The 15,476-nt window shown below is 39.4% G+C and overlaps 1 protein-coding gene across 5 annotated transcripts in view; it reads right to left on the reverse strand.

The window, feature by feature from the left end:
• cttnbp2 (cortactin binding protein 2) overlaps positions 1–15,476 on the reverse strand; it is a 162,020-nt gene that overhangs the window by 22,896 nt on the left and 123,648 nt on the right. For all 5 annotated transcript variants that reach the window (XM_073059524.1, XM_073059526.1, XM_073059527.1 and 2 more), the window contains 3 exons: positions 9,607–9,794; positions 4,702–4,880; positions 3,460–3,659 (listed from right to left, as the gene is read on the reverse strand). In XM_073059524.1, the coding sequence (XP_072915625.1) occupies positions 3,460–3,659; positions 4,702–4,880; positions 9,607–9,794 (567 nt within the window). The remainder of the gene's footprint in view (positions 1–3,459; positions 3,660–4,701; positions 4,881–9,606; positions 9,795–15,476) is intronic.

Below are 15,476 nucleotides of genomic sequence, written 5' to 3' on the forward strand. Positions count from 1 at the left end.
TATAAGAGTCAGATGTTACGTTGCAACTGTCTAGAAGGTCATGCTTTGTTCTGATTGCTACCATCAGGAAGGAGGAACAGAAGCACTAAGGGGACACACTCAACAATTCAGGAACAGCTTCTTCCCCTCTGCCATCTGATTTCTGAATGGACATGGAAGCCATGAACACTACCTCACTACTTTTTTTATTTCTTATTTTTGTATTACTTTTTCTGATTATTATGTATTGCATTGTACTGCTGCCACATTTCATGACATATGCTCGTAATACTAAACTTGGTTCTGATTCTGAATGTATTGAAGAGTATTTCATGCAGCCCCGGTTTATAGTAAAGATATGATTATGCTGAATAGGGTGCACAAAGGCTCACCAGGATTGGAGGATTTTGGTTACCAAGAGAGACTGGTAAGTTTGTGCTCATTTCCCCTGAAGTGAAAGAGGCTGAGAGGTGACCAATAGGAGTAGATAAGGCATTGACGGTTATACTCACTTTTCCATGGTAGAGGCATAACAAACAAGAGTATCGGTTGAAAGCTAGGAATTTAAAAGGAATTTGAGGGCTTTTTTTTTTATACAGAGTGGTTCATATCTGGAACATACTACCAGGTGGTGCTGAAATCAGATACAATTACTATGAACTTGAGACATTTGACACTTAAACAGTCAAGATGCAGGAGGATACAGTCCTTATACAAGCAAATATTGGATGGGCAAATGTGGGTTTAAGGGTCCAATTTGGGGCTGAACAACTCTATGACAGCAGCTGCAAATTTTTGGACTAATTACCGTTTACGAGCCAAAAAGAAAAGGATCATACTAGCATATTAGCACTTTTTTATATAATAAAGGACATGAAGTGTTAAAGAACCGATCATAAAATGTGATTTAGTAACTATAAAAGTAAATTATTGCACGGAACACGGAACTGTACCCATGGTCTGTTTTTTTAAAAATCAATTATAGTATTGTCTGCACTGTTGTAACTATATGTTATCTATAACTATATGTAACTATGTGGTTTGTGTAGGTCTTGTAGCTTTAGTTTTTGGTTTGTTGGGTGGTAGAGTTGGTCTCCTGACTTGGTGTGTCTGGGTAGTCTTGTTTTGTCTGTTGGGTTCCTTTCCGGGGAACATGCTAAGATGGTAGTGCGATATTAATACGCAGCAGCCTCTCCGGACTCTGGATTACCAAACGTTATGTGGATTTTCTGGTGTAGTCTGCTTTATCGTGTGCTTTTGTGATATCACTCTGGAGGAACGTTGTCTTATTTTTTTAACTGCATTGCGTTTGTGGTTTCTAAATGACAATAAACTGAATCTTGTATCTTGTATAAAGAAGTCCGCTGAGGGAAAAATGATATAATGTTTTGTATTCGGACAAAACAGTGTGCAGACAATATAGATATCAAAGGTTTCAAAGCTAGATTTAATGTCAGAGAAATGTATACAATATACATCCTGAAATGCTTTTGCTTCGCAACCATCCACGAAAACAGAGGAGTGCCCCCAAAGAGTGAACGATAGTTAAACGTTAGAACCCCAAAGTCCCCCCTCAGCTCCCCTCCCTCCCACACATAAGCAGCAGCAAAGCAACGATCCCCTGTCCCCCCACCAGCAAAATAAAGCATCGGCACCCACCACCAAGCACTCAAGTGTGAGCAAGGCAACAACAAAGACAAACTTGCAGTACTCCAAAGACTACATGGTAATAATAAATTATCTAGCATTCTCTTACTTTATACTTCAATATGAATATCTAGAAAGCATAGACCAGACCTCAATCATGGCAACATTCTGAGAAAAGATAAGATCTACGAGTGTTCTATTTTTAAAATTCTATGATGATTTGGTTGCCACAGTCAACAAATATTCGATGTAAGCAATCAGAGATGCAGAAAATGCTGAGTGGACGGAACCATGGCAGGGGAGAGAATGAGGGGGATGAACAAAGAGAGAAGAAAACTAACGCAACACGAGTGAATCTGCAGATGCTGGAAATAAATAAAAAATTAAAAACACAAAATGCTGGCAGAACTCAGCAGGCCAGACAGCATCTATGGGAGGAAGTAGTGATGACGTTCGGGCCGAAACCCTTCATCAGGAGTGAAGTAACATGGGATGGTCGAGGGGGGATAAGAAGTGGGGGGAGGGATGCTGGGAAGTGATAGGCTGGAGGGAAATGGGCTAGGGGGAAGGTGCATAATTATGGGAAATAAAAGAGAAAGAAAAAGGTAGGGCTGGGGGGGGCGGAGATTATAGTGAGGGGGGAAAAAGAGATAGAAAGAGAACCAGACTAAAATTATAGATCGGGATGGGGTAAGGGAAGGAGCAGGGGTATCAACGGAGGTCTGTGAGTTGAATGTTCATGCCAGCAGGTAGGAGGCTACCTAGGCGGGAGATAAGGTATTGCTCCATGGTGGACAGGCAAGTGTGAACGGAAGGAGAAGCGGTTAGCTGAAGTTTAAATGACTAGTAATATGCTTTTTTCCTTAAATGGTATACAAAAGACACAGTATATTGGTCCGGTTATTTGGAATAGCTCCAAGTTGAAATAGAGCCATTGGACATTTAAGTCTATTTAACAGTGTCCAACTGAATGGGCTACTCATGGTCTTACCAAGTCAAAGGAGACACCCTTTTGGTCCACCAGGTGTACCTGGACTCCCAACAGAGCAATCCCAGCCATGGGATTTCCACCTAATTCCTTGCCCTGTACCTCTGCAATTTATTCTCTCTTACAAACCTATCTCTCTGATTGTTTAGCCATTGACCTATACCAAAAAGCCAATTAATTCATAGTCCATCTTTGGGACATTAGTGAAGATAAACACTCTACAGAACTGTATGGTCCAGTAGCATAGTGGTTAGCACAATGCCTTACAGTACCAGCGACCTGGGTTCAATTCCTGCCACTGCTTTTAAGGAGTTTGTACGTTTCCCCTATGACCGCAGGTTTCCTCCGGGTGCAACAGTTTCCTCCCACAGTCCAAAGATGTACCGTACCGATTGGTGGGTTAATTGGTCATCGTAAACTGGCCTGTGGATAGGCTAGAGTTGAGATGGGGGTTGCTGGGCGGCGTAGCTCAAAGGGCTGCAAGGACCTATTCCACACTGTATTTCAATAAGATAAAATAAACATGCCCGGTCACAGAGAGACGGATAGCATGGAAGTTTAGAGTTGAATCAGTCTTCTAGAATCCAGAGGAAGCAACACTAACTGCACGGTCACTTTATCAAAAGGACAGATTCATTTTTACAATACACCTAGACTGCTGGATTATTAATAGATTATCAGCCTAGATTTCTAAATTCAAACCATGTAGGAAAGATTTTAACTTCCAGCTGAAAAACCAGTTACCAACTGATCAGTGGCATTCTCATTTCTATATCAGACAGGTTATGCTGGTTAAAGAGGTAGAGCTACTATATATTCAGACTGAGTTAAATGTATTCTTTTACCTTGTTTGGAAAGAGAACAGCCATGTAGTACAGCTTTGTTGAGTAAGATGCTCAGAGCAGCCTTGACGACGGCCTGCTGCCCCTGATTAAGGCTCTTACGTACAGGCTGCCTTTGTCGAGATTTCTTTACCGAGGCTCGGGAAAGAATAGCTTCTTCCACTCCGGGAGCAATCACATTATTCCACAAGTTGGCCATCCAGCTGCAAATGCAAGAAAAATGATGGGTACATCAAAAAGTACAATGAGAGGATAAGAGACTCAATGTTATTAGAATACAAAGTCAAATGTCAACACAGATTTACATCACCTTCCTTTACTGTCATTTGGCCAGTATAAAACTAAGAAAATTAGTTAACCTTAAACAAGGATACAACAGTTCAAAAGGCCCTCTTGTACTTCCGAGGGAATTTAGATGGGACAATAAATGCAGCCACACCAATTTTGGCCACAACTGAGAGCAAACAAACAATTTAACACACACACACACCCACCCACCCACCCTGTTAATGTAACGTGCTCTTTAAGGCCATAAAACATAATTCTTGTCCATGCACATATATTTTCTGAACTGGTGGAAAAACTTGGTAATGTGTAAATCACTTGGGTTTCAGGGTGGTGGTTATGGCTATAAAGTTAAGTATAATTTATTCTTAACAAAAAGGTGTATTAAATCAGTATTGAATGCAGAAGATTGCTTGTCTTTTTGGCAACATATAAAAATATTTTGAATAAATTCCAGTCTTGAATTAGGATCTGATTTATACAGGGACATTTAACAAATAAACAACTGAAATTCTCCAGTAGTTTTCGGAATTTATAACTCCCTTCTATATCTACTAAAGATCACAGGACACTTTTTGCACTTGCATTAGATCATTTTGGTTCAGAATGTTTACAAGCAGTGAATATTCCTTGAAAATTACAAACATTGACATTATTTTTACGAATATTGTGAATATATTTCACAATATCTATACATTATTTGATTTGAATCAAAACAGATAATATTTACATATCTAAAATTGCAAGTAAATGCTATTTTAAGTTAAAATAGCAACAACCTCAGGCCCAAAAATCTACTTAAAATCAAGATATTCCTATGGTACTTACTTATAACACACCTTCAACCAATTAATTCTTTCTATCCCTCCAAATATGAAATCCAAGTGAACCAGCAGGAACGATTTGTTTTGCAATACATGACAATTTAAAGGAATGAGATGCAAGGAAACGGAAACGTACCTCATTATAGGCTGCACCTGGCCTGGCATGATTGGACAGGAAAAGAAATCTCTTGGTCCTATCAAAGCCTCAGGCGTTCCCAACCGGGACAAGTAGGAATTCAGCTGGTACCAGACTGTGCATACCCACTGGACAGCCTTGCGTACTGGATCAGAGGGAGCTGGTAACTGGCCTTGAAACTGAAAAGTATTGTTTTGATGTAACCAGCTAAGTGCATATGAAAATACTTAACATATACATAGTAATCATCATTAGATTAGAATCCTATTGTCAAAAACTTTGAGATTGAAATGAAGGCAAAACCAACAGTGTTAACATCACTGCATCTGATATTTTCAAGTTTCCGATTTGCAAGAGCTTATATATAGCTAGGGTGCCTGAGACTTCTGCACAGTCCTGTAATAATTGTATGTATTGCACTGAATTGCTGCAAAAAAAAAACAACAAACGAATTTCATGACGCATGTGAGTGATGATAAACCTGATCCTGATATGGGTCTCTCTTTTGGACTGACGTGTGGGAAGGGAGCAGGGACAGGGGAATGATACCTGGGAAAAGGGGAAGGGAGAGGGGAGGGACCAGTAAACACTAGAGGGACATTTTGTAATGAACAATAAACAAATTGGAATTAAATTACTTTGCCTGCTGCACAGGGCAGGATATGTCTGCACCTACGTCACTCTCCCACCCTACCCCTCCCCACCTCCCATCCAGCCCCTGGCCCTCCTCTGGCAGGATAGATTAGAGGGCCCATCTAGGGAAGCTATTTGGGTGGAATTGAGGAATAGGGAAGGTGTAGTAACACTTACAGGGTGTATTCTAGACCACCTAATGGGGAGCGAGAATTGGAGAAGCAAATTTGTAAGGAGATAGCAGATATTTGTAGTAAGCACAGGGTTGTGATTGTGGGAGATTTTAATTTTCCACACATTGACAGGGAAGCCCATTCTGTAAAAGGGCTGGATGGTTTGGAGTTTGTAAAATGTGTGCAGGATAGTTTTTTGCAGCAATACATAGAGGTACCAACTAGAGAAGGGGCAGTGTTGGATCTCCTGTTAGGGAACGAGATAGGTCAGGTGACGGAGGTATGTGTTGGGGAGCACTTCGGGTCCAGTGATCACAATGCAATTAGTTTCAATATAATTATGGAGAAGGATAGGACTGGACCCAGGGTTGAGATTTTTGATTGGAGAAAGGCTAACTTTGAGGAGATGTGAAAGGATTTTGAAGGAGTGGATTGGGAAAATTTGTTTTATGGGAAGGATGTAATAGAGAAATGGGGGTCATTTAAAGGTGAAATTTTGAGGGTACAGAATCTTCATGTTCCTGTTAGGTTGAAAGGAAAGGTTAAAAGTTTGAGAAAGCCATGGTTTTCAAGGGATATTGGAAATTTGGCTTGGAAAAAGAGAGATATCTACAATAAATATAAGCAGCATGGAGTAAATGAGGCACTCGAGGAATATAAAGAATGTAAAAAGAATCTTAAGAAAGAAACCTAGAAAAGCTAAAATAAGATACGAGGTTGCTTTGGCAAGTAAGGTGAAAATAAATCCAAAGGGTTTCTACAGTTATATTAATAGCAAAAGGATAGTGAGGGATAAAATTGGTCCCTTAGAGAATCAGAGTGCACAGCTATGTGTGGAGCCAAAAGAGATGGGGGAGATTTTGAACAATTTCTTTTCTTCGGTATTAACTAAGGAGAAGCATATTGAATTGTGTAAGGTAAGGGAAACAAGTAGGGTCGTTATGGAAACTATGATGATTTCAGAAGAGGAACTACCGGCACTTTTAAAGAATATAACAGTGGATAACTCTCTGGGCCCTGACAGGATATTACCTAGGACCTTGAGGGAAGTTAGTGTAGAAATAGCAGGGGCTCTGACTGAAATATTTCAAATGTCATTAGAAACGGGGATGGTGCCGGAGGATTGGTGTATTGCTCTAGCAATTATCGGCCTGTAAGTTTGACATCAGTGGTGGGTAAATTTATGGAAAGTATTCTTAGAGATGGTATATATAATTATCTAGATAGACAGGGTCTGATTAGGAACAGTCAACATGGATTTATGCGTGGAAGGTCATGTCTGACAAATCTTATTGAATTTTTTGAAGAGGTTACTAGGAAAGTTGACAAGGGTAAAGCAGTGGATGTTGTCTATATGGACTTAATAAGGCCTTTGACAAGTTTCCACACCGAAGGTTAGTTAGGAAGGTTCAATCGTTAGGTATTAATATTGAAGTAGTAAAATGGATTCAACAGTGGCTGGATGGGAGATGCCAGAGAGTAGTGGTGGATAACTGTTTGTCAGGTTGGAGGCCGGTGACTAGTGTTGTGTCTCAGGGATCTGTACTGGATCCAATGTTGTTTGTCAAATACATTAATGATCTGGATGATGGGGTGGTAAACTGGATTAGTAAGTATGCAGATGATACTAAGATAGGTGGTGTTGTGGATAATGAAGTAGGTTTTCAAAGCTTGCAGAGAGATTTAGGCCAGTTAGAAGAGTGGGCTGAAAGATGGCAGATGGAGTTTAATGCTGATGAATGTGAGGTGCTACATTTTGGTTGGACTAATTAAAATAGGACATACATGGTAAACGGTAGGGCATTGAAGAATGCAGTAGAACAGAGTGATCTAGGAATAATGATGCGTAGTTCCCTGAAGGTGGAATCTCATGTGGATAGGGTGGTGAAGAAAGCTTTTGGCATGCTGGCCTTTATAAATCAGAGCGTTGAGTGTAGGAGTTGGGATGTAATGTTAAAATTGTACAAGGCATTGGTAAGGCCAAATTTGGAGTATTGTGTACAGCTCTGGTCATCAAATTATGGGAAAGAAGTCAACAAACTAGAGAGAGTGCAGAGAAGATTTACTAGAATGTTACCTGGGTTTCAGCACCTAAGTTACAGAGAAAGGTTGAAGAAGTTAGTTCTTTATTCTTTGGAGTGTAGAAGGTTGAGGGGGGACTTGATAGAGGTATTTAAAATTATGAGGGGGATAGATAGAGTTGATGTGGATAGGCTTTTTCCATTGAGAGTAGGGGAGTTTCAAACAAGAGGACATGAGTTGAGAGTTAAGGGGCAAAAGTTTAGGGGTAACACGCGGTAGAAGTTTAGGGGAACTTCTTTACTCAGAGAGTGGTAGCTGTGTGGAACGAGTTTCCAGTAGAAGTGGTAGAGGCAGGTTCAGTATTGTCATTTAAAGTAAAATTGGATAGGTATATGGACAGGAGAGGAATGGAGGGTTATGGGCTGAGTGCGGGCCAGTGGGACTAGGTGAGAGTAAGCGTTCAGCATGGACTAGAAGGGCCGAGATGGCCTGTTTCTGTGCTGTAACTGTTATATGGTAGACAATCTCCATCTGACATTTACCATTAATCTGTTTTACAATATATTTGTAAAGTTAATGACATTTTGTCTCCTACTCATTGTCTGTTCTTGTTTTATATTATGTTCAGTACCTTGCTAAAATGATGCATTTTTCTCCTTGATTTGGTGTCTGTATTAATTCTTCCATGAGCCTGACTGTTCAGCTTCTTGATAGTATTACTACCGGTGGACACCATTTGTCCCATTATAATGATAATTAAAAGCAAACAAAGAGGAAATGGGAAATTCCATGACACAGATATTACTAGATCTTTGTAGTCAGCAGCGAACTTCAGTGGCTGCAAAATATGGCTGAACAACTGCTTCAAACTGGGAATTAGACTTCTCAGCTTTTGCTGCAACACCAAAAGGTTTACTTCATCTCTTAACTCACTCTACATCCATTGTACACCAATCTTGTTGCACTTTCCTTATGAAGACTTAATCTTTTTAGGGGGAACAATTCCACTGGTTCTGATATGGTGGCTCATTTCATGTTGGCAAGCTTTACAAGACTTTTGGCAAAATGAAGTTCCACCAAAACAGCCCGAGTTAAACCAGGTAAAGTGTTTAGCTGGTAACATGCCAAATTAGCTGCAGAGGAATGATAATCAGGAACCTAGACTGCCTTTCCATTCAAAAGTAAAACGATACTTGTGGTACAACTTGTATTAGTTTCAGGTAACTTAGCAAGAAATAGGGGTAAGATCAAAAATCTCATTGATTAGTAACCTTAACCAGAAGTGTTTCAGGTTTAATCATCCATCTCTTCTTGTTAATCATGATATAGATCAAATTAATATACAGATGGGTTTAATGCTCACTATTTGCTGTAGCTTAGCTCTATGACCATATCTCCTTAAACCTGATACTGCAATAGATCTACAGCTAACTTGGCCTTTAAGATTGATTCAAAGCTAACCCTTGTTTAACTTGCTCATATCTTCTAATTGTAGTTTTGATTAATTGCAGATTAAAATAACAATGCTAATTAGAAGTTTAACAGTAACTAATTTTATTCATCTGCATAGCTATTTAGGATTTAACTCTACTGATCTACACTGAAAATAAGGGAATTGGAGGCAGCATTTTACAGATTTTTACACAACTTAATTAATTTTTTATGTATTTCTTACTGTAACTTAGTGATTTTTACATATTGCCGTATACTGATGCTGCAAATCAACAAATTTTATTTTATATGTCAGAGATAAAAAAATATAACTCTGATACAGGTGGGTTATTCATGTTCTTAACATGACCAACTTCTGCTTTGCAGAAGAATACTCAGTGACTAAATAGGTTGCAAGATGGCATAATACTGAAATTATTGAAAAAGGAACTAGAGTGAGCAATAATGCTAATTTACTCCACATATATTTGGCAAAAGGATAATAGATAAGGACTGGCCAATTAAGTTCAAGAATGTTGAACACTAGTATAAAAATAAATTCCTTTTTTGATAACTTGCTGTAAAGTCAGGTCAATTTGTAATATAATCTCCGTTACAAATCACCATCACAAGAAAGTGTTCTTACCTTGTGAATAACTTGTCTTTTGAGGAATCTTTGAAGCAAACCACTGATAGGCTCCACATCCCATCGAAGCTGTACCCATCGAAAATGTTGTTGCACCATTAAATCTGAACTTTGAAGCTTTGTCTTTGTCATTGTTCCTATCAGAAAACTATCTTCTTTGAAGTAATAGGTATCTGAATTTCCATTGACTGTAAATCAGAAGTAATAATAGAATAATGAACAGACGCTGTTAATTACAGTCCTTTAATGCTATGGAATGTAACATCTATCTGGACTTGCAATGTGGAAAACTAATCTGCAAGTTATTCCTTTTACAACTTCATAAAACTCCATTATGCTGTAGAACCTCTACACAGGAGGCTTGACAATTTGAAAAGAAAAGTTAGTGAATGAAAATGAGGGAGGCAACTGATCTGCTTCAGAATTTTCACAATGCTTCTGATTTTAAAAAAGAGACGGTCTGGCTTTAGCTGGTTCTACCTCCACTGATGCTGCCTGCCCTGATGATTATTTCCAACATGTTATTACAAATTTCCAGTGCCTGTAGCATTTTATTTCTGGATCCAAAATATATTTTCCAGTATCATATATCTTACTGAGCAGTTATCATTTTCCAAAGAAGTAACGGTCTACTCATGTATTTTCAATAATCTCCCAGTCCTGTTCCTACAACTACCTGAAGTGCAAAGTTTCTTGTCCCTTGATTAGTGCTTCAGTGCATTAACCAATATTACATGAGATGCATCATGGTTCTTTATTTTTCCTGCTGCATTCCAAACTTTACTTTGACATTCCTTCTCTTCTCCTCTGCGTACACCTTCCTAAGCCTTATCCAAAACGGGACAGTTAGACACCCGAACTGTATTTGGAAAGTACGGTATTTAAGGTAGTTTGATAACAGTGTGTTAATTTAAAGTTTAGAACTGCAATATTGTTATTTTTTTTCTTTTAGTATTGATTTTTCTTCTGAATCTGTTCTTCTATTATGGTTGCAGAAGTTCTGCAGGAGGAATTTAATACAGAAAATTTATATTTCAGCTGAGAGAGGTGGAAACAGGCAAGGGTGTCCAATAGGGCTGTGAAGCAGTATAGGATAATCCCCTGTACAGTGATACCACGGATTACAGAAACGCTGCTGAACTCCAACCGTACCACTGACTTTTGACGATGGACTCAGGAGGTCACACACCACTGGGAGCCAAGGGCCCAAGAAGAAGATATTTCAATTATTAGGCATATCTCTGTATCTTTGCATCAAAAGATACTTTATAAGATATCAACATATTTATTATTTCAAAACTTTCTTAAAAATAATTAGAATTTTGTTCTTATTTGTACTGATATATTTGGAGCAGAGCAATTTTATTAGCACCAGTAATGTGCTGCTGTGGTAAATGGCTCTCATAAATTATCTCTCAGCTATGTGGCAAGAGAATCAAAGGGACTGAATAAGTAGCAGGACTAGAGAAGAATAGGACTGATAAGATTGTTATAAGACTGTTGGGAGCAGGCAAGGACCTGATGGATTGAATATCTTCTTGTATGTCACAGTAAATTGGAATGGATGAATTTCTAATTTTCCCCTCTACTTAAGCAAACCTCATAGATGCACATGTCAGTACATGGAAGGAAAAGAAACATATAAAATTTTTTAAAAAGTAGGATATAAATACATTCTGAATTGAGTTATATTTTACCGCATTTAATGTCACCATGATGGCATTATTGAATGGTAGATTAGACAATAAAATGTGACATTTGAATAATTTCCAAGTTGATATCAGGATTTTGTCAACAGACCCTCAGTGCCTTGGGTAATATCCTTTTGTAACTATCATTATGATATGTCCTTAATTAACATATACTTAAATAGAAAGCAAGAAATAATTTTTCAAAGATGACAGAGTACCTTTCTCCTAAATCTAAAACCTGTAGTGCTTCATAATGACTTGTGCGAAGATTATTAAAATGCCATGGATATGCCCAGAAAATAATCAAGTCTAAAGCAACACCAACCACTATTTCCAGAGATTTGAAAAATTATTACATTAATTTTGTAATAGTCTTTATAATACAATTTTTGTGCCAGTGACGGCTGGGTATGGGCCCAGCACTCCAGCGCCATCCATTTTCAGGGCTAGCTGATTCTGATTCTTAAGGTTGTCATAGCCAGGCGTGGTTGTGGGGATAAGCTCCAAATGGCGTGCATCTCTAACAGCCTTTGACAACCAAATCCAACTCTTGGCCTTCACGTGTGGCTTAGTCATTAGGTCCAGCGGAACTGTTCCTACTGACAAGAAAAGGGGCAAAGGTGGACCACTGGTGCCTCAAAACCCGTTGCTTCAGGCAGGTGGGGCTCGTCAGCCATGAATGGCAGCCCGCCTAGGAGAAGGAAAACTCTGACTTTAAACCGCCGCTGCCCTGCGGCCATACCCACCCGCGGGAAAGGCTTTGGGAGTAAACCCTGAGGAAGAAATCTGGAGCTGGGGACCCTAAGGCAGTTTGATGTTGTTTACAACTTCACTCTGGCAACCTCTGCGACAACACTGTGCCAAGCTGTATCGGCACTTGCCCTTCCCTTGGACTACATCAGTGACGTGGAGAGGGGGAACCCGCTGCGTGGGCAACAGCTGGTTCTTCAAATCTTCCCGCCCAGGCTTGCACCCTGGAGAGGACACAGTCCACCAGAGGGGCAAACCCATGATCCCCTGGGATCGACGGCTGCCTACTAATACAATTCCATAAAACCCTAAATTATTACATTTAGTGTAACGAGCAGTTCTGATGCACCTTTAACAAGGATAGAAACATTGACCTTGGAGGTCAAAGTGTAGAAAAATCAGATTGACAGCTGGATTCCTACCCTTCAAATTAAAAAAGATTAGATATTAGGATCATGCTGCTTGCATTTTAATAGGTTAAATAATAATTATACACTTCAAGGTATAGGAAATGATGATGTTGAGAAAAACAACTCTGCCAGTTGGGAAAATCAAAGTCTCAAGCCTTGCGGTGGTTAAGTTAGAGAACACCTCAGCACACAGGTTGATATAAATATGAAACATGTACCATAAAGTAAAATGGCAATTTATGTTGGATCAAATTTATTTTGTTGTTGACCAGAAGTATTAATCGATACAGGGACATGGCATTATGTCACAGATCAGCCATGTTCTTTGAACAGAACATATGAGAGGAGATAAAATGACTTACATGTGTTATGTTCCAAATATTTCATACAATATTGAATGATGCCATGAGTTAATTATCTCCTTTGATTTTTCATGTGTTCTATCAAATTCATCCATGCCTCATTTAGCTTAATAAGATACTAAATTATCCATACCCTCATTTAGCTTGATAAGGTATGCTTCATTTATTCAAAAAAAACACAGCATTGGGTTAAATTAAATAAATAAATATTGCATGCTGAAACATAACGCCCAAGTAATCTGTCTTTGCAGAATTGTTAAATGATATACATTCTGCAGCAACCACTAGTAATTAATGATCTTCAATATATGATTTATTAAATACAATACATGCATTAGTAGTGCTGTTGGACAAAGAACACTTGATTTATTTTCCAATTTGGTGTAGTAGAAAAGAGGAAGTGAATGGCTGAGGTTGTTTAACTCTCATTGAGGACAAATACAGTGTATAGAATATAGAACAGTACAACGCAGGAACAGGCCCTTCGGCCCACAATGTTGTGCTAAACCAACTAATAAATAAATCAAAAAACCCCAAAAGTAATCCCTCCTGCCTACACAACCCCGCCATCTTCTTCATGTGCCTATCTAAACACCTCTTAAAAGCCTCTGATGTATTTGCCTCTACCACTTTACCAGGGAGCGCATTCCAAGCAACCACCACTCTGAGTAAAAAAACTTGCTTCTCACATCCACCTTGAACCTACCCCCCTCTCACCTTCAAGAAATTAAATTAGTGCAAAAAAAGGTAAAAAAAACAAGTAGTGAGGTAGTGTTTCATGGGTTTTATAACCAAAGTTCATCTTTTCATCTTTAAAAAGTTTCAGTTTCAGTATAGAATACTTGGGTAAAATCATTTTGTGGTTGCATTTTAGAATTCTAGAAAATTTAAGGAATTCAGGACTCCTAAATAAGGGATTTTTTCACAATATTTAACTGTCACTGACTTTCAGCTATTTTCCAAGGAATTCACTAGATTATAAATGTTGGCATATTATTAATGTAATAAAGCAAAATGTTATTTTGAAAGTACCATTTTCACTGATTGGTTTAAAATGTAGTATCTCAAACACCAGGGAATAATGAGGCATTCAAAGGTGAGGTGTGACATTAGGCTTGAATGTTAATTGGATTCATTTAACAAAAGGACACATCTGATTCAGAGCTAATTGCCAGAAATGCAGGTAAACCTTACTCCTGTGCCCACAGATAAGATGTCAGTGAAACTCTCAAGGATTCACACTGTCAAGTACAGAGTACCGGTATCAAGTTGGGAATCGAGCCTTTTGCACGAACACACAGCTTAGACCCAACAGCAACGTTCTAATCAAGAGGAGATGATGGCAGTTTTGCACCTCGATTGAGGCTGGAATTACGTTGAGGCTTCTGAAGTAGTGACTGTGATGGAGCATTTCTAATAACTCTTTTTACTTGACGTTAACCAGAATTATAGCAGGCACATGCAGTAGCAACTGTGGGATATACTCACCACTAGGATTCATTCAGTGCATAATGGGAACTAAATCTCAATATTGGGGTCTATCTCTGATATCGTTATTTATTTATTGAGATACAGTGCAAAACAGGCCCTTCTGCTGTGGGCGGAAGCCAGAGGATCTGGAGAAAACCCACGCATCCCACAGGAAGGACAGATGATGTCCGACTTTAACTCCAAACACTGACACCCCAAGCAGTAATAGCTTCGTGCTAACCGCTACAATGTTGGCGCATGGCCAAGTGGTTAAGGCGTTGGTCTAGCGATCTGAACATCGCTAGTTCGAGCCTCAGCTAAGGCTGCGTGTTGTGTCCTTGAGCTGGGCACTTAACCACACATTACTCTGCGACGACACCAGTGCCAAGCTGTATCGGCCCTTGCCCTTCCCTTGGACAACGTTGGTGGCGTGGAGAGGGGAGACTTGCAGCATGGGCAACTGCCGGTCTCCCATACAACCCTGCCCAGGCCTGCGCCCTGGAAACATTCCAAGGCGCAAATCCATGGTCTCTCGAGACTAACATATGCCTATATATAAACCTATAACCGCTACACTATCGTGACGCCCAGATGTAAAGTCTTCATTTTAGAGCAAGCTGTGGTCACAGGAAAAGATTTTATTTTATTTAGAGATACAACATGGAACTGGTTCTCCTGGCCTTTTGAAACTCACCACCCAGCAACTCCCAATAGCCCTGATTTAACCCTAACCTAATCACGGGACAACTTACAACGACCAACTGACTACCTGGCACATCTTTAGACTGTGGGACGAAACAGGAGGACCCAGAGAGAACTGTCATGTTCCACAGGGAGTATGTACAGAGACTCCGTACAGACCTGCAGGGGTTTAAGTCCAAGCTCTGACACCCGAAGATGTAATTGTGCTGTGCTAACTGCTACGCAACTGTTTCTTTGCTATTATATCTACTTTATTGTACAATGTTCATTCTGCCTCATCGGATCCTGTGTTTCCATTAATATTCTCACTATGAACATTGCATTAGGTGGTGATATTACATAAAAAGTGTACCATTGAATTTTTGAAGTTTAGTGGGAATAAGAAAATGGGAGCAGAGACACTATGTAACTTCAGTTGAAATTGAAATCAACCAGTGACCAGTGAACAGTTGACATGCTACCACCGGACACGCACTCCTGCCAGG

The sequence above is a fragment of the Hemitrygon akajei genome, chromosome 10, assembly GCF_048418815.1.
Source record: "Hemitrygon akajei chromosome 10, sHemAka1.3, whole genome shotgun sequence".
NCBI lineage: Eukaryota > Metazoa > Chordata > Chondrichthyes > Myliobatiformes > Dasyatidae > Hemitrygon > Hemitrygon akajei.